The sequence below is a fragment of the Felis catus genome, chromosome B1, assembly GCF_018350175.1.
Source record: "Felis catus isolate Fca126 chromosome B1, F.catus_Fca126_mat1.0, whole genome shotgun sequence".
NCBI lineage: Eukaryota > Metazoa > Chordata > Mammalia > Carnivora > Felidae > Felis > Felis catus.
Window position 1 is genome coordinate 16,160,187 of NC_058371.1, and position 22,975 is coordinate 16,183,161.

Here is a 22,975-nt window from a genome sequence, read left to right on the forward strand (position 1 = left end):
GCATAGAGTTTAAAATAATTGAGGATGCCATTTTAATTATATTATTTTTATTTTTTAAGGTAAACTCTACCGCCAATGGCTCAAACTCATGACCCCAAAATCAAGACTCCCATGTTCTACCAACTGAGCCAGCCAGGCACCCTTGAAGATGCCATTTTTAAAAAGTAAACATCTATCAGTACATATGCAAAGGCTTATTCTTAAAATCTGTTTATTTTGTTGGCTTTGCATATTTGTATTGAACCTCTTGCTTGTTGTAGAAGACAAAGAGGAAATCTTTCTTTTTTAGAGTACTTACTCTGGAAACTAGTCTCCATTCTCTAGTGGAAAAAGAAAGCGCAGTGAACTCCCAGGAGGTCTAGTGGTAAAGGCGCCAATATGCATGTGTTTCATTTCCTATGTAGTACCCAGTGCCCAGTATGATTGCTCCCCCTCTGTAGTGTCCCCCATCCCACCCCCAGGATTGACCACTAGTTACTGTAAGAAGTCCCTAAATTTTATGTCTTATCTGGTATTAGATATTAGAAAATTAGCTTCCCAGTCTTTCTTGGTCACTACTGCTATCAAGATACTATGGGAAAAGGAGGCATAGAAAGTTCTACTTTCTACTCCTCTTCACTCAGATCCTCCAAATTAATGGTGCTAGGGTAAGAATAGGTCAGTACCCATAGGGAAGCCTTTGACCACAGTCACAAGACTGTTTAGAAAATACTTGGGATGAGTGCCTGGGTGGCTCAGTCAGTTGAGTGTCTGACTCTTGATTGTGGCTCAGGTCATGATCCCAGGGTTGTGGGATCAAGCCCTGTGTTGGGCTCTGTGCTGAGTGTGGAGCCTGCTTAAGATTCTCAATCTCTCTCTCTCTCTCTCTCTCTCTCTCTCTCTCTCTCTCTTTCTCTTTCTCTTTCTCTCTCTCTCTCTCTCTCTCCCTCTCTCACTCTGTTCCAACCCCTCCCTCCCTGCCTCCCTCTCAAGTAAAATTAAAGAAAATACTTGGGAACCTCACAGAAGGCAATTTGCCACCAATTATGTAATATCAAGTCATGGACCCTTTCCTCAGCAGGAAAACCCACAGAACTTTTTTTTTTTTTTTTTTTACATTTATGTATTTATTTTTGAGAGACAGAGACAGAGCACAAGTGGGGGAGGTGTAGAGAGAGAATGAGACAGAATCTGAAGCAGGCTCCAGGCTCTGAGCTGTCGGCACAGAGCCCGATGCGGGGCTCGAACCCACAAACCAAGAGATCATGACCTGAGCCAAAGCTGGATGCTCAACCGACTGAGCCACCCAGGCGCCCCAAAACCCACAGAACTTTTATCTCATGATTACCTAGTCAGGAAGGCTGCCCGCTGGCTAGTGGCCCTGGTTTATGCTTTCTTAGTTTTCTTTTTTTTCTTTTTGTTGTTTTCTTTTTGTTTTTTTTTTTAATGACGCTGTAGGATCACATTTAAGAAGACATCTAGGAGACTTAAAAATAATCCAGTTAAAGAAATACTCCTACTTTCCTGGATTGTTGCTATGATTTGGGAGTCGTGTATAATTGTTGATGCTTCTTAAGGTTTTAAATCCCAACAGCCCATGCGTTTGCATTGTGATTGGGAAAATTATTGGCTATTGATATTTCTGAGGAGTGGACACCTTATTAAAACCAGATATTTTATATTTAATGAGACATAATCAAATTGTTTCCAGAGATTTCTTTCCTTCCTCTTCCCTCTCTTTGTTAATTTTTTTTAGACATGAAGAACAACCAAGGCCTTTTGTGCTGCATGTGTCCCTGAGGAACTCGTATGATGAAGTGAGGTTCCTACAAATGTGTTCTCGGGTTCTGGTGTTTTGTCTCCTCCCCTCAAAGGATGTCCAGTCTCTCAGCTTACGTATAATGCTTGCAGAAATTCTCACAACAAAAGGTACTTTTATAAATAATTCATATCACTAATGGGATGATCATGTAAACAAATGCACTACATACTAATGTGATAACCCTTTGTATACACCTATGCAGACCTTGTATATTGTGGGACAATATGCAAACTAAAATATTTTCAAATTTTCAAAGTTTAAGTGCCACTCAAAGAGGGCATTTTTTGGCCATCCGTGATAATCAAGTCTTTTATGTAACATGTTGCCCAATGCATAGTCCATTCTGTTGTTTATTTTGATACAGGATAATCCGTCCTTATGCCCTTCACAGGGAAACATCCATTTGGGATAGCTTTTGAGTTATCCAGGTCAGTCATACATACAGCAATGAAAGAATATCTATACTCCAGGGTGCGTTTACTTAAAACACTTTTAAGATAGAAGATTCATTGATAATGCCTGTATATGATTTTGTGAACTTACAATGAATAAAAAAAGGAAGGGTACCACAATATAATGAGTTACTACAGAAAGTATATTGAGGGAGATGCTTGGCCAGAATAAGAAAAGTGGAAGAAAATGCGACCTAAGAGAAATTTCTCTTATCTCAAAATCTCAAATAGCACTGCCTTTGATATGCATTGATGGAGTATCTCATTCATGATCTGTGGCTGTTAGTGGATACCAACCACAGAGAAAAGGGAACTTTTTAACTGCCAGTTGGTAGGATGGATTGGGGGGTAGTATCATTGGCTTTTTAACGGCCTCTTCCCGGAGGTCTGCTTTCACCAGCTGGGAGCATGTTCACTTTTCTCTTTTGGCAGAAGCACATAATGAGCCTTATAGAAGAAATAAAAGAAAAAAAGATCTGCGTACTTAATTTTGATATCTCTGTTAGGAACTTGGGTTCCAAATGACTTTCTTTCATTTTTCCTTTAAAGTTAACCCTTTTGTTAAGACAACCACTTGCTTGTAGCCCTAGCTGGTAGCATATCCAAGGGGAAGGGCGGCTGTCTGTACACGCACACGTGTTTTTGAATATCTGAGTCGTTCATATGTTCCCCACTTGGGTAGTTTAAAAACGTTTCCTGACTGTTGTTTCAGTTCTGTAAAGGAAAAACAATTCCTCCAAAGGACAGTACCGTTTTCAGTGGTGCTTTCTTCTCCTTCCCACAGTCTTGAAGCCGGTAGTGGAGTTACTTAGTAATCCAGATTACATCAACCAGATGCTGCTTGCCCAGCTGGAGCGCAGAGAACAGATGAATGAACATCACAAGAGAGCCTACACCTATGCTCCTTCTTATGAAGAGTTCATCAAGCTTATTAACGGCAACTCTGATGTTGAATTCTTGAAGCAACTAAGGTATTTGGCCTTTAATTATAGCCAAGTTATAATAGCTACTAATTATCATCCTCTGCCGTGTTAGGTTAAAAAAAAATGTGGTTGTCAGGGAGGCAGAAATAAAGGAAGCCCGTAAATCTCACGATTCAGTGACCACTAAATTTATCCAGCTTCTCCTTTAGCAGAGGAAGTTTTTTGTTTTTGTTTTTTAAAGTACCATGTTTTTCAAGTAATTAGGTTATAATAGATTGAAAGCTGTTTCGTTGTAGGAGGACCTGCTTAGCCGAATAAGCACATGCTTACCTTAGAGAAGCATTGGAAGGAGATGATGTGTTTTTAAAATTACATAGTAGAACATTGTGTTGATTTTCATTTTTCTTAGAAAATGCAGGCCCAGGTTTGGGAATCAAGGGTTCTTGACTAATTGTTTTGAAAAAATACGATTCAAATGTACCCCAGGAGTCTCTTTTATAAGGGAGTTCAGTCTTCCTTACCATATTTGAGATACCTTAGGGGTGACTGTGTTTTTGTGTATTTATTTTTTATTTCTGTGGTATGTGCATATACAGTATGATTATATCGCAGTGTATAGTTTGTGGATTTTCTAGGCTTCTGTAGTTCCTCCTCTATTTTAGTGTCCCCAAACAGTAATACATGGGGAAGAAAGGCAACTGTGATATGTCAGTTTTGCTTCTGGTAAGTAATTTCTTTTTTGATCATTGTGACTCTTGAGCTGATAGAGACCCCATGGCCCTATATCCCAGATTTGTTTCCTGAGGTTTACAGGTTATGCCCACTCAAAGGTCATCCTTTCCATGGCTTTCTTTGACTCCTTTTAAAGTGTCATTCCATAGAATGTGAAAGAGCACACAGTGACAGGACATCCTTGTTGCCTCCTCTTCCCCTTAAAATTGCCAACCCACAAGTGTGCGCGCGCGTGCACACCCCCCCCTCAAGTGCTGGAGATGCCATTCAAGCCTGTACTCCAGTATTCCTCTGTCTGGTGCTCTTACACCTATTGTTCCCAGATGTACTGCCTGTGGTGTGACAAAGGTATCATGATGACCAACATCTGTAAAATGGGAGTTTTTTCTTAGGACATTGTTTGTGAGCAGATGGTACTTCATGTTGCTAAATTGTGGAGGTAGGCATTCCTAAGTACTTTTTCCCTGTCAAGCAGTCTTTCCACTATATAGTCAGATGTGGACCATTTGGTAACTCCCAAGGGAGTTTAAGATAACAATCTAGGACCAATGGTGGCAGGTACTTATCTGAATCAGTATTCGTTCTACTTGTAGATTTATGAATGAGTGTTCCGTTTTGTGTACCAAACAAAAAAGTCCCAGCACTGCACACATGTTGACCTAGATAACCATGTAACAAAAAGGTACCAAAAGACTTTTTAAAATCAGAAGTAATTATTTTGGACGGTCAACCATTGGTACTCTAGCCCAGTTCTGTATTATAAGATGAATGGATCTTGATTAAAATTAATAGCCTACCATTTTCAAAATGTACTAATCAAAGACTCAGAACTATTTGAAATGCCATAGATACCCGTAATGTTGGCAGTTCATTATCTAGTAGGTAAAGAAGTAACTCAGCAAAAATTGACCTTTAAAAAAATAAAAGCCCCAGGATGATGAGACAGCTTGCTTTTGCCACAGTAGGAGCATTTTGGACTGCCTTCACTTGAGCGGCTAAAGATTACACTAGAAATCCTGATTTGACATTTTCCCTTTAAAATGATGAAACAAAAATGGCATGAGTGCTTCACTCTTTCCGTAAGACCACTTTCTCCTGATGTCATAAATAGGGCAGTACTAAAGGCTAACGCACTGGGTGTGTTGAGAGGCAGGCCCTCTGTTGATCACTGAGAGGCTTAAGGGGCAGTAGAAATGCTGAACTGAACCGTGTTTTTATTTTTTGTTTAAACCTTGAGATGCAGTTTACAACCCATTAAATTCACCATTTTAAAGTGTGTGATTCAGTGGTTTTTAGTGTATTCAGACTGTGCAACCATTACCTCCAACTCCAGAATGTTTTCATCATTCTAAAAAGAAACCCTGTGCCCATTAGCAGTCACTGCCCGTTGCTCCTGCCCCCAGCCCTTGGCAGCCCCCAATTTACTTTCTGCCTCTGTGGACATTTCATATAAATGGAATCCTGCAACATGTGGCCTCTTGTGCGTGGCTTCTTCTGTTCAGCATGGTATTTTCAAGGGTCATCCATGTTGTGGTATGTATCAATACTTCATTTCTTTCGTTGGCCGAATAATATTCCATTGTGTGAATATACCACGTTTTGTTTATTCGTCCGTCAGTTGATGGACCGTTTGGGCTGTTTGCATTTTAAAGAATGCCTTTTTGAGGTACCGTTGAGCATCTGCAGAAGCAGTATCAGTGACTTGATAGAGTAAAATAAAATGTTGTGGATTCTTAACCTCTTCCTACCTCCATCTCTCCCCACTGTATACCTGCCCCCAGCAAGGGGTGATAGAGTACAAGACACCAGGAAGGGGTCTCCTTCTGTGCATTACTCCAATCCCATATATATTCCTCTGCTCTTTTGTGCCCTCCACAGCAGTCCACTTCACTGCTGGGGTCTGTTGCCCACAAAGTTCAGAGTCCATTGGGAGGATCCTTGGAGGTACTTTGGTGATTAGATAATCAAATTCTTAAAGTGCCCATTCTATTAGAAACAAAAAGAATACATTTTCAGATTGAGTTATGTTTATGTAATGACTGAGCACAACTGGAATGACCTGTTTTTCTGCCCTCTGTCTCTTGGTAAACTCAGTTCCTCATGAACATCTTGGGAAATACGTTGATGGCTTACTTTGGAAGGGCTGCAAAATTCTTAGAGTAGACAGCAAAAATTATGGGATCATGGTAATCCTGAAGCATAGATAGCCTCGTCAACAAGCTTGGCCCCTGAAGAACCTGGGGGAAGAAATACCGTGAAGGCATTTTTCTCAATGAAAGATATGCACATCCAGAGTTACTTTCTTTCTTGTAAAAAATTTTTTTAAGATTTGTTTATTTTTGAGAGACAAAGTGAGACAGTGCATAAGTGGGGGAGGGGCAGAGAGAGAAGGGAGACACAGAATCTGAAGCAGGCTCCAGGCTCTGAGCTGTCAGCACAGAGCCCAACCGGGGGCTGGGGAGGGGGGGCGGCTCTCAAACTCATGAACTGCAAGATCATGACCTGAGTCGAAGTCGGACGCTTAACCTGAGCTACCCAGGTACCCCCAGAGTTACTTTCTGAATACTCTTGTAAATGCTGAATTAACCCTCAGTTTATTCTCACTATTTATTTATTTATTTATTTATTTATTTATTTATTTATTTATTTATTTATTTTTTAACGTTTGTTTATTTTTGAGACAGAGAGAGACAGAGCATGAACGGGGGGAGGGTCAGAGAGAGAGAGGGAGACACAGAATCTGAAACAGGCTCCAGGCTGTGAGCGGTCAGCACAGAGCCCGACGCGGGGCTCGAACTCACAGACTGCGAGATCATGACCTGAGCCGAAGTCAGACACTTAACTGACTGAGCCACCCAGGTGCCCGTATTCTCACTTTTTAAGAGAGGGGTTTATGGGGGGGTGGGAGGGAGGGGAAAGTGGGTGATGGGCATTGAGGAAGGCACCTGTTGGGATGAGCGCTGGGTGTTGTATGGAAACCAACTTGACAATAAATCTCATATTAAAAAATTAAATAAAATTCATAATACTAGACTGGAAAAAAAAATAAATGTATACTTGAAGTTAAAAAAAATACTGAATTATCCTGAGGCATCCTGCCTTGACCTATGACTATGAGACAGTTCCTTGGACTTTGCTGTAAGAGAAAATGCCTGGCAGTTCTGTTTGATATGGCACTGGTATATCTTTTATCCAGGGGGCAGTATCCCCATTCACTGTATCTGAAGGTAACCCAAAGGCTACCCTGTATTCTCTGCTTCTTGCACAGATTGCACTAGAAAGGCGACCGGGAACAACTCTTCAGTGGCAGAGGTTGATCTTTTTGTTCAAAAAAGGTGATGTTGCACAAATAACCTGGCTACTTGGCTGCTTATTTATCAGATAGAAAAAGTGCGCTCTATTCAGGGCTCAGGTCTGCTTACTGTTATTGAGAGTCAACACTGCTTTTTATCGGACTCCTGTCTAAAGCCAGCATCGATGAAGCTTATCAGCTGCCTGACCCTAATGGAGCTGCTTTTTTCAATCATAGTCTGAACTATTCTGTTGTTTTTCTTGTACCATTAGAGTCCTCTGCTGCCTAACTTTATTAGCATTTTAGGTTACTGTCTTCACACTGGTCTCAGTAAGATTTTGAGATAGGCTGCCTAAGGCAGGGAACGTATCTTATTTAGACTAAGCAGTTGATGAAGTCATCCGCTTTTATTTCATACATATTTGGGAGATAGATGCATATTTTCTAAAGGAAGCAAAGTCATTAAACTCTGTTGGGTTGAAATGCATCAAAAACAACCAAACCAAAAAAACTTTGATGGTGATATTTGTAGTTCCGTGGTAGTTTGTTTTTTTCTGAGTCAGCATGAGCTGCTTTTACAGCAAGATTATAGAGCTAGAAATGCTCCCTTCAAGAACACTAAACCAGGTGTTTTTGACCTTGACTATATATTAGAATCACCCAGGCTTTAAAGAAAATTACAGCTGGATATTCCACTGTCCTTTGTAGCTATTTCCTTTTTCTTCTTTTCTGGCTTCCAAGATGTTGAAGTGAGGATGTGGTGGCTGGACTGGCACAACATTTTAAATTTTCCAGTGTCTTCTAGTAGAAGCAGTGATCCACTCGGCTAACAAAACAGGAGCCAGGAATTGGAATGTCACGTTGATGGAGGATTTTCAAGGACAACTGACCAGATTTCCCACTGCCCGTCTGGGTGGTGGGATGGTTTTTGGTCTAGTACTCTATGTTGTACAGTTGTGGCAAGGCAGGAGAGTGCTACAGCCCATGCATACATTGGACAAATACTGCTTTCCTGGACTGGACATTTGCCAGAGTTCAAGAGATGCCAAGCACATGCTCAAGAAAGGGAAAACTTCTTTGTTTTGAAGCTGCCATTTATTGAATATCTCATATGCATTAAATACAGGGTCAGCTTCTTACCATCTGACCGTTGTAACAACCATGTGAATTAAGTACCACTACTCATCATATAGTTGAAGGAGGTAAAGTGACTTGCCTTGGATCACTTAACTAATAAGTAACAGCTGGGATTTGAACTCAGGTCTGTCTGACTTCAAATCCCACATGTAAAGCTGAGTAGCCTACTAGCCAGGCGGGCAAAAGACAGCAGTGACACCCGGCCCCAGCCTTGTGGGATTTCCCACAAGTGTGGAGATAATGCTTTTCTGTCTAGGAGCCTTTTCAGGCACTAGTCCTTGCGCAGAGAACAGTCCCATCAGAAGTATCATCATTTGTTAGTGAGATGGTGATAGACTGCCAGAGAAACAGGAGTAATGAAGAAAATCAGGGCAGCCTGTGACCGCTGTAATTTCATTTGCTGCCAGGCCAGTCTTCATTAGATTTTTCAGTTCTGGATTTATTTCTGACCCCTTATTTAAAGAGCAACATGGCGAGTCTAAAAATAGTAGGGAAGAAATTCTAATAATGAAAGGTTTAAAATTAAAAAGGATAAGTATTATTTAACTTGGAGAAATGAAGGAAACCTTTTATTGAGTGTGGACCGAGATTGATGTGTTTTCTGTTTTACTAGGATAAAGAATAGGTGATGAGCATAATAGATTAATTTTAGAGATCATAACGAACAGTGGAGCGGGTTACTGAGGGAGTTTGCTAAATAGTTTTTCTTCAAATATTAAGGGGATAGATTTTCATCTCTGAATTAGTTTAGGTGCATGTGCACGTGAAGATAATACACTAAAAATATTAAAATTCTTAAAATCACATGCTTCTGAGTAGAAGAATTTAAATTGTTTGAATAGTGTTTTGAACAGTGATTCTGAAGATTTATTGTGATTCTTGAGCAGTAAAATTGGATTATGTTACAGAGGAACATGGAAAAAGAAATCAAGCATACCTTCAAACTGCTACACCGTGTCAGAAATCAGTTAAGCAAATATAAACTGCGAAGCAAAGGTTAGTGTGCGTGGACAAGGAGATGAGAAGTCACGAAGTGTAAAACAAAGAGGAACTTGGCAGATTTTTATGAAAAGAATAAATGAATATAAATTTAGTTTTAAAAAATGCATTAAAACCCAAGGCTGCTGATGGAAAACGTTCAAAAAGATCTCTCAGTTTTATAAAAAGTAAAAGTACACTGACTGCAGAATATGATTCCTTCCGTTGGTGTCTGAGAAATAGCAGAGGGCAGGGAGGTGGGAGTTAAACAGAAAATAAAATATCTTCATTTGGGAGGGAAGATTGACAGCGATGGAAAATTTGATACAAGAAAGGGAAATTTTGGTACGAGGAAGTTTCTGATCTCTCTGAAATTAAAGAATTCATGATGTGCTTATAATTGGGGCAACACTGGCACTGTGGGCAAGGTGTATCTGCTTTATGAATGACAGCGAGCACCATGAGTTAGTTTATGTGAAGCATTTAGCCCAGGATCTGCATATTTCTAATTGTTAGGTGCTACTGTTGTTGTTGTTACAGTCATTAGACCAAGGATTGCAAATAGATTTAATTTCATCATGAACACTGATCAATTACTTGTGGCCCACTAGAATGCAGTGTTTTATCTGGGGGCTTGAGGGTGCCTAATGAATAGCAATGTTCCTGTCTCCATCCTGAGGTCTGAACCACTCTAGGTCCAAGGAATAAGCCAAATGAAGGCCAAAAAGTGTGCTCTTATTACTGATAGATGATGGAGAGTGTAGTTTATATATGCAAACAGTGACTCTCCAAAACTGAGTCTCAGAATCAGACATTCCTTCCCACCTGGCTTTGTCCCTGATTCTCCCTCCTTCCCCCTCTTTCTGGCAGGTGCCGAGTCTACTTGCTGGCTGCCGTTGGAGGCAGAGAACACCTGCTCGTAAGAGGAAGGAGAACAGAAGGGCTGTGCTTCACGTGGCCAGTTCCTCCTCCTCTGTGGTCAGATTAAAGACCTCTTCCCTCTCTAGGGCATAGAAGAGGGGGTGAGGGAGAGGTGGAGGGAGGCCAGGGATGGAGCCTCTTCTACTTAGAACGAAACATCAAGAGGTGATGGTGGGGTGAATGAGTAGTGCTCTTTTCTTTAAAATAAACAAAAGTTGTGGCGCTCGGTCCCTACTCGACAGAAAAGAAATTTATGATTCCCAAGGTACGTTGAAGGAATGGTAGCAAAGAGTGTAGAAGTGGTGTGCTGGTAATTGTTAATAACTGGCTTTTGCCGGGAGGGGTAAGAAACCCTGACGGGGAGCATTTGCTGGTTTCTGTGGTGTGAATCACTAAGCGTGACGTCCTCGGGAAGAGATTTGCAGTCGGACGCCATTTTATACATAGTGTCTCCACCATGCTCATACAATCCATGTAAATAACCTTGAACACAGATTATAGAAAAATGAAATTGTTAGGAAGTGATGAGATTTAAGTACTTTTACCTTTTTAAAAAGTGCAAATTAGGGGCTCCTGGCTGGCTCGGTCAGAAGAGCACATGACTCTTGATCTTGGGGTCATGATTTTGAGCCCCACAATGGGTGTAGAGATTGCTTGAATAAATAAGTACACTTTCAAAAAAAATAAAAAAAAAATTAAAAAAGTATAATTTAATTGCCAGTTTGTATAATTTTAATCATGGTGGACTTTAATTCCTGAAAAGTTAACAGGCAGCTCTCGTGAGCCAACACGAGCCTCGTGAGCTGTCTCCAGCACAGCACTGGGTGGAGGCCACACAAGTTCTGTCTCCGATGACCCTACAGTAGACAGACTCACAGTTCTTCTAGAGGAAGATGAGGTTAACAACACAAGAAGTCAACCTACAGTGACCAGTCCAGCATCTGAAGTGGACTCTACCCACAAACATGGGCTCGAGTCAGATAGGCCTGGGTCTCACAGACCTTGTCTGCACCTGGCTTTTCTGCTTATAGGCTGCATGGCCCTGAGGAGTCCTGTACACTCTGAGCCTCAGTTTTAACTGTGAAATGGAGGAAATAGTTCCTATTTCCTAAGACTGTTGTGATAATTAAATGAGATAATGCACATAATGCCTCAGCACAGTTCTCAGGACATGCTAGGCTCCCAATAAGACCTAAAGATACAGTGATCAGGAGAAGGCAACAGAATTCTCCGATGGTCACTTCAATAGGGTTAATGCATCAGAAGAGGCAACACAGTTGCCTTATTTCTTATTTCAGAAAAACTTAAAAGTGTATAAGTCAGTAAGTCATTTTCAATACAGAACATAAAGTTAGGCAACTTAAGGGGCGCCCGGGTGGCTCAGTCATTTGAGTGACTGTCTGCCTCTTGGTTTTGGCTCAGGTCATGATCTCACAGTTTTATCAGTTCGAGCCCTATATGGGGCTCTACGCAGACAGAGCAGAGCCTACTTGGGATTCTCTCTCTCCCTCTCTCTCTCTCTGTCCCCCCACACCCCACTCATGCTGTCTCCATCTCTCTCAAAATAAATAAAAACTTAAAAAAAAAACTAGACAACTTAGGATGATACTCAGTAAACATTCTGAATGAAAATGCTTTATTTAGAAACTGAGAATGGACTGCAGTGGTGGTATACGTGGGTCTATAACTACTTTATGGTGACATTAATAGCTAATATAAAGATACGAGGAACACTAGTAAAAACCAGATACAGGTAGCAGAGAGAAAAATTTTGGCTTTCTTCAGGTTAACTGAAAGACACCAGCTGGTCAGTGGTGACATAGCTTTGCTTGCTTTTTGTAACATGTAATTTCCATAGACTTCGGGGAACTAGGAAATGAATGTATGGTAACCTGTTATTTTAGGACTATTTATATGAGAAGAAGAAAATAGAAGTCACATTGCAAACAGATGACAACTGTTAATAACTTGGCTTAGAGATTTCCAGGTTATTTTCTGTACACATAACATGAATCGTGGATGTGTGTTTATGTAAGTTTAGGATACCTCAGGCTGCTGTGGTCCAGAACTTTCTACCTGGTGTGACGCATGTATAGGCATGTGAAGATAAAGGTGTCCTCAGCCCTCCAGGTGTCTGGGTAGGGCCTGGGATGGCTGATTGCCTCGGTGTTCTGTTCAAATCCTATCATTTGCCACGTGTGTCGCAAATGGAAGAAGGTTAGGAAGCATGCCTAGTCTTTCCGTGTAATCCGCTGCCTTCTACACACTAGTAAAGTGGAAAGCAGGTTTAGAAGCCCCATTAGTGGAAAGCGCCTCTTACTCCTCTGAGTCCTGACTGAAAACATGTCCCCTGCTTGTGCTCCAGTCCCTGGCATGCCCTGCTCTATACCGTTAAACACATCTAGTGAAAAGAGCTCAGAACCTTGTTATCCTCAGTAGCACTAAGACATAAAAACGAAATTGAGATATTTTTCTTTGTTCGCGATATTGGTGAAGATTAAAAATTTGACACCTGGTGTTGGCAGGGATGTAGAAGAACAAACAACTTCATGTCCTGCTGGTAGGAGTATGAATTCTTGCCTCTCTGTAACACAGTTTTACAATATGAAAAGCAGGTCGCAAAATGTGCATTCTTTTTGATAGTTATTATTCATCATAAGAATTTATCTTCAGGAAATAATCACGAATGTGTGAAAAGATTTCTCTAAGAATGTTTCTTGTAATTTTATTTAAAATAGAGAAAACCTTGAAGTAACTAAAATGCTTGACAATTAGTGTCGGGTTAAAAAAATGTGGACACAACCGTACGATGGGTTGCCACATGACAATGGTGTCATATCAGAGTATTTAATAGGTTTGGAAGATAGTATGAATTGATAAAATGAAAAGGCTCTAAGGCTTTTTATAGCATAAATCTAGTCTTATAAAACAAAAAAAAATGTTTGAATAGAAGTCTATAAGTACATACCAGATGTTAATTGTGATTGATGTTGAATGTCGTGCTTTGTGTATTTTCTCATTTTCTTCAATGAATACAGGTTACTTTGGAGAAAGTAAAAATGGGCTCAGACTGAGGAAGTAAAATCTGCCCAGCCATTTATCACGTTGGAATAACAGATACTAAAGCCAGCTACAGAGTTCACAGGGAGCAATATTTTTTTCCAAGTATACACAGTGGCTGTAAAATGTCATGATGATAACCTTCTCTGAATGACTCCCGCTTTCTGACTCACTGACAAACTTGGCTCTCTCAAGTCTCAGACGTCACCATTTGAAATTATATCTGTAAGAGTGACACTTCCTATTCTTGCCTGGAGGGTTTCAGTCACTTTGACGCAGAGAAGCACCCTCATTTGTAACTCAGCTTTACAGCTGCAGATAAGGGTTTACTAGACTAACCATTCCATGTTTATCATAACTTTGTAGTCTCCAGGGAAAAGGGGCCTTGGGTCTATGTGAAGGTGATGATTTATGTCATTCTGCTTTGAACCTGTCACCACGCTGCTTCATTTCAATTTCATAGACACTCCACGCTTCCCCCAGAGTCCCAGAGAACCCGTCTTTTCCTCTGTTTGGAGAGACATCCCATGGTTCTTCTTGCTTATTGAAATGAGTCAGTAAGCCTGATTTTGTTGGGCTTCAGTGACCCTTGGTGGCCTTAAGTTGATGAGGCTGAGACACATAATCATGAAAAAAGTAAGGCTACTCAAAATTTTTTTTATATGTATTTTACAAACATTCATATACCTCATCTCCTTAAATACTGTGTGTCTAAAGAGTCAACCAGTGGCAGTAAGGGTTAATATTTATTGAACTCTCACTCTGGGTCAGGCACTATCCCAAATATTTTAAAGGTGTTATCTCATTTAATCTTCATCAATCTTCTTTTCTATGAGGAAAAATACTGTTATTTTTCTTTTTACAAATGAGGACTTTTGAGAGAAAGCGTAAGTAATTTCTTCAGGGTGACGCAGTAAGTGTCGGAAGCAGGATTTGAACCCAGGCCACCTAGTGCCGGAGCTTGTGTGCTTAACTACTCTGATACACCAAGCTGGGAAACAGCTTCAGCGCAGCTGCTGAAATCACCATGCCTTTATTTCTTCTCAAATGCTTTAACTGAAGTCCCTCTCAGTGAAAACATTATCCCTAGCCTAGGACAGAGTAGCCTGTGGCAACTTGAAAAACTGCCTGGCAGTGAGAAAGAATGAAATAGGGCCTTTTGTAACGACATGGATGGAACTGGAGAGTGTTATGCTAAGTGAAATAAGTCATACAGAGAAAGACAGATACCATATGTTTTCACTCTTATGTGGATCCTGAGAAACTTAACAGAGGTCCATGGGGGAGGGGGAGGGGAAAAAAAAGTTAGAGAGGGAGGGAGCCAAACCATAAGAGACTCTTAAAAACAGAATAAACTGTGGGTTGATGGGGGGTGGGAGGGAGGGGGAAGGTGGGTGATGGACATTGAGGAGGGCACCTGTTGGGATGAGCACTGGGTGTTGTATGGAAACCGATTTGACAATAAATTTCATATTAAAAAAAAAAAAAGAAAAAGATTATTTTTGGGCGCCTGAGTGGCTCAGTCAGTTAAGCATCTGACTTCAGCTCCAGGCCATGATCTCGCGGTTTGTGAGTTCAAGTCCCACATCGGGTGAGCATGAACCCTGTTTCAGGTGAGCCCTGCTTCTCTCTCTCTCTCTCTCTCTCTCTCTCTCTCTCTCTGCTCCTTACTCACTTGCACCCTCTCTCTCTCTCAAAAAAAAAACCCCAAAAACATTATTTTCAGGTTTTAGTTTTTTTTAAAAAACATTTTTATGTATATGGTATTCTAATCTGTAATGTGTCATTGCTAATTTTAGTATAAAACCTATTTTAAACCATTTACCATATTGTACACCCAAGACTAGGATTTGTTCAGCCTTTGACTCTCATGTGAGTGCCCAAGACAGCTCTAAGATAATGTGGTTTTTTTTTTTTTCTTTTTTTTCTTTTTTTGGACAGAACACAGTGGGGGAGAGGGGCAGAGGGAGAGAAAGGGAATCTTAAGCAGGCTCCATGCTCAGCGCAGAGCCTGACATGAGGCTCGATCCCACAACCCTGGGATCATGACCTGAGCTGAAATCAAGAATTGGACACTCAATTGACTGAGCCACCTAGGCGCCCCAACTTTTAAAAAATCTATGTAAGGTATGTGTAACGAAATTACAGGAGGAGGCTGATATTTGGGGCTGTGTGTGTAAATAACTTAGAAACCAATTCTAATAGAATCCCAAAGCTATTGTGAACAATTGACAGTAAAAGGCAATAAATGTATATATTACTAAGGTGGTTATTTTGAGGACGGATTTTGTAGCATTTTAGGTCAGTTTGAGATGGTGGGAAGAACTGAAGAAAAAAACCTGTTCTGAGTCTTCACTACTGTAGCTAAGTGTTCAAGATTAAAGAGAGGTGGCATGTTTGGGTGGTTCAGTTGTCCAAGCTTCCGCCTCCTGATTTTGTCTCAGGTCATGATCTCACGGTGATGAGATAGAGCCTCATGTCAGGTTCTGCGCTGACAGTGTGGAGTCTGCTTGTGATTCTCATTCTCTCTCTCTCTCTCTCTCTCTCTCTCTCTCTCTCTCTCTCTCTCTCTCCCCCTGTGCCTCTCCCCCCCCCCCCATGAAAACTAAAGAGAAGTGAGGTCATAACTTGGGCAGGGGATAGCTGTCGTCATGTGACTTTTTCCTTGTCTTTGGGACAAGAGATACTGGAAGTAAGATCTTGCCATAGTTGGGAAAGAGCCAAATCTTATTAGTGGCTTGCTCTTAATATTGGCATTCACAGTATTGTTTTGGAAAAACACATATTATAGCTCTGCATTGCTGATCAAGAGAATGTTCACAAATATCGGTCCTCCAGATTCTTGAACTAAACTTGGCACCAACAAGGCCGTGTGCTCCTCTGGATGAAGAAAGCCGAGTGAATGCTAACTATCCCTGAAGAGCTGGCTTCCAGACTAGGAAGCCTGTGCCATGAGGGATAGCCAGCATTTGGATATACATTGACCCTTGAAAAACATAGGGTCGGGATGCCAACCCTCCGTGCAGTCAAAAATCTGCATATAACTTTGGGCTCCCCCCAAATTGAATGACTAATATGCTGTTGACTCTGGCAGCCTTACTGGTAGCATGTACACTCAGTCAACACGTATGTTGTATGTTCTGAGTATCACATACTGTATTCTTACAATAAGCTAGAGAAAAAATGTTAAGATGATATAAGGAAATGTGGGGCACCTCGGTGGCTCAGTTGGTTGTGTCCAACTTCAACTCAGATCATGATTTCACGGTTTGTGAGTTCGAGCCCCACATTGGGCTCTCCGCTGTCCGCGCAGAGCCTGCTTCGGATCTTCTGTCCTCAGTCTCTGCCCTTCCCCTGCTCATTCTCTCTCTCTCTCTTTCAAAATAAATAAACAAGCAAAAAAGAAAATATAAGGAAAAGAAAATACATTTGTAGTACTGTACTCTTTTGAGAAAACCCTGCCTATAAGCAGACCCACATACTTAAAATGTTGCTCAAAGGTCAACTGTATATAGTGTGTGCTTTTGTTGAGAATGAAAGTCACTCATTTCCCACTTCATCTTTTGGTATCAAGTGAGGGTGAATTTTACAAATTCAGTAATCATCTTCATTTTTTAAAAATGTCTTTATTTTTGAGAGAGAGACTGAGCACGAGGAGGGCGGGGGCAGAGAGAGAGAGGGAACACAGAGCTGGACACGGGGCTCGAACTCTTGAACCACGAGATTATGACATGAGCTGAAGTTGGGAGGCTTAACTGACTGAGCCACCCAGGCGCCCCTCAATAATCCATCTTCAAATGCCTGTTATGTGTGAGGAGGGTTTGGTGTATATAAAGATGAATTGGTTCTGCATCCTTGGATTTATTCCCCTGCCATCAAGGTGTTAGTAGTCCGGCATAGGAGACCCACGTGGATACAAATCACTAAATGTGAAGCAAGGTATTAAGACCGGAAGTGGAGTGCAAAGTGCTAAAGAGTGGGTAGGAGGCTTATGCCATAGAGGATAGGAATTGGAGAGCTTCAGAGAGGAATGCTATGAACTGACTGTTTTGGAACAAAGAGGATTTCAGCAGATAACGGAGAGAGGTGAGCGGAGAAGAGGGAGAAGAAACAGAGCAAAGGCTGGGAGTCAGGAAAGAGCCGAATATGTTAGGGTATTATATGTGGTCTGGTTTGGCAGGAAAACGGTATCCACGAGGGATATAGAAGGCAGTGAGGCTGCAAAGATGACCTGGCATTGACCATGCTTTTATCCTTGGAAAGGACTGAGATGAATAAACATGAACCCACATTGAATTTTAGGGTAGCAGGAAATGGTTAAGAACATGAGCTTTGGAATCAGGCAGCACCCCAGGTTATAATTTTGGCTCTAGTACATAAAAACAATGAGACCTTGAATAGATTTCTTAATCCACCTGAACAAATTCTTCCTCTCTAATGTGGGGATAATTACAATACCTATTAGGAGGATTAAATGAGATAAGATATCTAAACAGGTACCTGGTACCTGATGAGAGGAATCTATAAATGTTAGCTGGTATTACATAATTTTATGGATTCATTTAAGAAATTTAACTCTTCACTCAAATAGCACGTATTTCTTCAGTACCATTGATGACTCATTTGTTCCAGAGCATGAATCACAAGAATATCAAGAGAACAGATTGTTCAGAATATTATTTGTACCTGTTTAGTTTTACAGATGTTAACGCATATTAATTTAGCTTCTTGTCTTAGTTTGGGCTGCTGTAACAAAAAATACCACAGGCTGGGTGGCTTAAACAACAGACATTTCTCATAGCTCTGGAGGCTGGGAAGTCCAAGATCGAGGGGCCGGATATTGGGTGTCTGGTGAGGGCCGACTTCCTGATTTATAGAGGGCCTTCTTCTCATTGTAACCTCACAAAATGGAAAGAGCTCTCTGGGGTCTGTTTTAATTATAGGCACACATCTCCTTTATGAGAGCACCACTCACAAGGGCTAATCCCCTTCCAAAAGTCCCCGCCTCCAAATACCATCACGTTGGGGGGGATTAGGCAACAAAGTATGGATTTTGGAGGAACAAAACATTCAGTCCGTAGTACTCATTAATATTCACTGAGTGCCTGTCCTGTGTTTAGTGCCAAGCTAGGTCATATTGGGGAATACAAGACACAATCCCTGTCTTCAAGAGGCTCATGATTTATTTAGTTGGGGAGAAAAAAGGTAGCATATCTTTCTTATAGACAAAGCTGCAATTTTATTTTAGGCTCAGGTGTGTTATTTCTCAGAGAGGTGTTAGGCCCTGAAAGGACTGGACGTACCATTTCTTAAGTTCATAGCACTCTTTGTAGAAATGTGACTCTTTCAAATAGCAATATAAACTAGTAGGCAAATAGGAACTATGATAGAGCAGAAGTAATCTAGTATTTCAGAGAAGAGAAATATTAACGTGAACTAGAAGGAAGTAGCATTGTGTGTAAGATCTAGTTAAGTGGACAAGTAAGGAGATTGTTTCTAGAAGGAAACAGCATGAGCGAAAGCCTGGAAAGTCAGTGTGGTTCTGGCTGAATGGCTAAAGTTAGCAACTCAGGAAACAACAGGTGTTGGTGAGGATTCAGAGAAAGGAGAAGCCTCTCACACTGTTGGTTGGAACGCAAACTGGTGCAGCCACTCTCAGAAACGGTATGGAGGTCCCTCAAACAGTTAAAAATAGGACCACCCTGTGATCTGGTAGTTGCACTAATAGTTATTTCCCCAAAGGATACAAAGATGCAGATTTGAAGGGGTACGTGCACCCCGATGTTTCCAGTGGCATTAACAACAATAGTCAAATTACGGAAAGAGCCCAAATGTCCACTGACTGATGGATAAAGCAGATGTGGCAAATACATACAATGGAATATCACTCAGCCATCAAAAAGAACGACATCTTGCCATTTTCAATGACATGTGTGGAGCTAGAGACTATTAGGCTAAGTGAAATAAGTCAGGGAGAGACAAACACCATATAATTTCACTTATGTGTGGAATTTAAGAAACAAATGAACATAGGGGTTAAAAAGAGAGGCAAACCAAGAGATAGACTCTTACCTATAGAAAACAAACGGATGGTTACTGGAGGAGAGGTGGGGGGTGGTGGTGGGATAGGCCATGGGGATTAAGGAGGGCACCTGTGATGAGCACTGAGTATTGCATGTAAATGGTGATGCCCTAAATTCTACACCTGAAACTAATATTACACTCCGTGTTAGCTAACTAGAATTTAAATAAAAACTTGGGGAGGAAAAAAAGAAACTGCCTTGGTTGAGTCTAGGTTTCTATGGAGGCGGAAAAGAAGCTGGGTTGGATGAGAGAGCCGGTGCCAAGGTGGAGAGCGAATGCGGGCTGGAATGTACAGTTATCACTGAGGGGAGGTCACTGGAGGTGTTGAGCAGGGGAGGGAGGAGATGAGTGGTCTTTTAGGAATGTTTTGACAGGGGGTGCTCAAGATGGTTTGGATGGGAGAAAGGATTGAAGTCAAGAGGACAATTAGACTAGTTTGTGCAGTGACCCACAGGTGAAAAGGCCTGAGACAGGGTGGTGACAAATGGAAGAAAAAGAAAGGAGCTTGTTTGAAGAATCAGAGGACAAGTCAGTAGAGCTTTGAGACTGATGTTTACTGTTCGGGAAGAGAGGTAAGATAGATAAGATTTTGAGGCTGGAAGGATAGATGCTCGTGCAGGAATGGAGAGGTGAAGAAAGTGTACCGAAGGTAAGTTTAGTTTGGACAGGCTGAGTTAGGTAGGCAGGCATGTAAATAGGTCAATAAATAGAGATAGAGAAGCAGTTTAGAAAATGTCTTAAGATGACTTGTAATACTACCAATTGCCCTGCATTTTCCTTTATTTCTCTTTTGGATTATAGCCCTGGTTCATATACCACATATTTACACACCTGAAATCATGAATGTACATACCATTTTGCATTTTAGAATTAGAGTGTCGTTAAAATCTATTTTCATGTGGTTTTTAAAATTATTCCTACTATTGACTGAAGTTTTTCCCCTTGGTGTGATCCATCCCCAGAGCTTCCTGAAAGCAGGGACCATATTGGTGCTGTTCATTCCCGTGTGGCTACAACATAGGCCTATTGAGCCCATAGATTATCTCTTTTCTTTGTAGAAGTTGCTATAATAAGCATGTATATGATTTTTTTTGTTTCTGTCAAAATATTTCCTTACGACAAGTTTGTGAGATTAGGACTGCTGTGTGAAAGGACAGCTGTCTATTTGCAGGTCACCCGGATAGCAACACACGAGGATGAGTTTGGGGAAACGTGCTGCACTTGAGTGAAAAGTCAGTGCTTTCCAGTCGTAGAACCTAATTCCGAGGTTAAATTTAAGACTCAGGGAGAGTTAAACTTTGATGATTCCAGGTTTGCGTATGCTTCTTAAAAGCTGTTTCCTCATCCATTCAGTAACTTGAGGGAAAAAGCACATAAGGAGCTATTGTTGTGCTTTAACATTATTTGGAGGAATGAAGGCAATTTCATTAGAAGTCTTTATTGATCATTAATTTCCTACCCAGGCTCCCATTTGGAAAACATTGGTGAGTGTGCATTTAGCCGTGCTTTACGTATGGGGTCTTCAGGGAGCTCTCTATCAGTTGGGATGGCATTTGGCCATGAGACAAGTTGACTTACAGTGACTTAAACGAGTTAGGGATTGATTTTCCTCATGTAACAAGATATCCTAGGATGAGTAGTCTGGGGGCTGTTATGGCTGGGTGATGTCATTGGAGATCCAAAGTCCTGTCTTAATGTCACCAGCTTTGCCTGTGGCTTTCATCCTCGTGGCTGCTGTGCCTTCATCCAGCTGCGTCCTTGTTTAATGCAGGAAAACGGAGGGAGGGCAAAGATGAAAGATGGAAAGGGCTTTTCTGTGGAGCCTGTCCCTTTCAAAAGCTTCCCTGGAATCCCCACTCAGCAACTTCTGTTATTTCGTAAGTTAGAGCTACAGTTGACCCTTGAGCGACACTGGTCTGAACGGTTCGGGGTTTTGATTAATGCAGAACAATATTGTAAACGTATTTTCTTAACGTTTTCTTTCTTTTTTTTTTTTTTTTTTTAGCTTTATTATAAGAATACAGTAGGGGCGCCTGGGTGGCTCAGTCGATTAAGCATCCAACTTCAGCTCAGGTCATGATCTCACCATTCATGGGTTTGAGCCCCGCATTGGGCTCTGTGCTGACAGCTCAGAGCCTGGAGCCTGCTTCAGATTCTGTGTCTCCCTCTCTCTCTCTCTGCCCTCCCCCACTCACGCTCTGTCTCTCTCAAAAATAAACATGAAAAAAAAAAATAAAATCTTTAAAAAAGAAAAAAATACATCCAGTATATAATCCATCCAGTATATAATACAGTATATGTGTTAACTGCTTATGGCATTAGTAAGGCTTCTCGTCCACAGTAGGCATTACTGGTTAAGTTTTTGAGGAATCAAAAGTTATATGTGGATTTTCAAGTGCTTGAGGCATTAGCACCTCTAACCTCCATGTTGTTCAACGGCCAGCTGTGTATCCAGTGGCCATTCCTAAATGCTAGGGAGAAGGTTAGTATTTTTAGCTGGGTGCCTTGCTTTCCCTGATAAAACTGGTTAGTGAAGAAGAAAAAGAGGAAGAATGCTGGCAACCAGCAGTGGTGGCCACAGTCTCCAGTGGTGGCCACACTCCAGTGACATGCTGACAGTGCTCCTAACAGCCTCTCCTTTGAGGTGGGGAAAAGCAAGCACCGATATTTTTATCATACAGGTGAAGGAATAAAAAGATGTGAATTTGTGAGGAGTCCGTGAATAGCTATGATATGATGAATTTATGTCTGTCATCTGGATTTTAGTTGAAGAGCCAAAGGATGTATGAAGCCAGCCAAATGTGGCATTAAATCTTTGGATGCTGCAAAGTTCATGTTCAGAGTGAGAATTAATGTTAAGTGGCTTTGTTATGGGCAGACTCTTCATCAATATAATCAAGGGCTAAGGAACACTCAGGCTAGAGGCTTTTGATTAGGGCAGTACTTGGTAACCATTGTATAGCTCTTAAGAACTTGGGTTCATAAAGGCCAGCTGCGTGTGCTCAAAATAGCCACAACTCTAGGGTTAAATCCAGCACTTAACAGTGTGAACTTTTATTTTTCCTGACTCAGAGGGGTTTTCAGTTACACATACGTAAACCTGGTGGAATAATAGTGGAATAATCTATTCCAGTGGTTCCTAACTCTTTCCGTGCATGAGAGTTCCCTGGGGAGCTCAAACAATACTGATGTCATGGACCCACAGCAGATACTCTGATTCTGTTGGTCGGGAATGGTCTTCTAAGTGAGAAGTAATGAGGGAAATCACTAAGGGAGTGGGAGTGGAACTGGACGTGAGAGGATGGCTTTGAGAAGTATGTCAGACAGTACCGTCCAATAGAACTTTCTGCAAGGCTGAAAATGTTCTATTTGTGCTGTTCAGTATGGTCTGTGAGGTGCATTTGGCTACTGAGCGCTTCAAATGGGGTCGTGCAGCTGAGGAACTAAAATTTTAATGAGTTGGCCACCTGTGGCTCAGGGCCACATTATTGGATAGGTCAGGTTCAGAAGGTAGAGTCCATAGGCTACAGTTACCACGTAGGGAGAGGTGGGTAGTGGTGGTGGGTGAAAGAGAAGGAGTTGAGTACAATCGCAA

General features: G+C 41.3%; 1 protein-coding gene across 5 annotated transcripts in view; it reads left to right on the forward strand.

Moving 5' to 3' along the window:
• Positions 1–22,975, forward strand: part of SNX25 (sorting nexin 25) — a 132,649-nt gene that overhangs the window by 46,813 nt on the left and 62,861 nt on the right. For 3 of the 5 annotated variants that reach the window (XM_045056821.1, XM_045056822.1, XM_045056823.1), the window contains exons 4-6: positions 1,736–1,908; positions 3,038–3,224; positions 10,186–10,293. In XM_045056821.1, coding sequence (XP_044912756.1) covers positions 1,736–1,908; positions 3,038–3,224; positions 10,186–10,293 — 468 coding nt within the window. Of the gene's footprint in view, positions 1–1,735; positions 1,909–3,037; positions 3,225–10,185; positions 10,294–16,106; positions 16,203–22,975 lie in introns of all 5 variants that reach the window. The other 2 variants (XM_045056825.1, XM_023252358.2) reach the window with 2 other exon arrangements.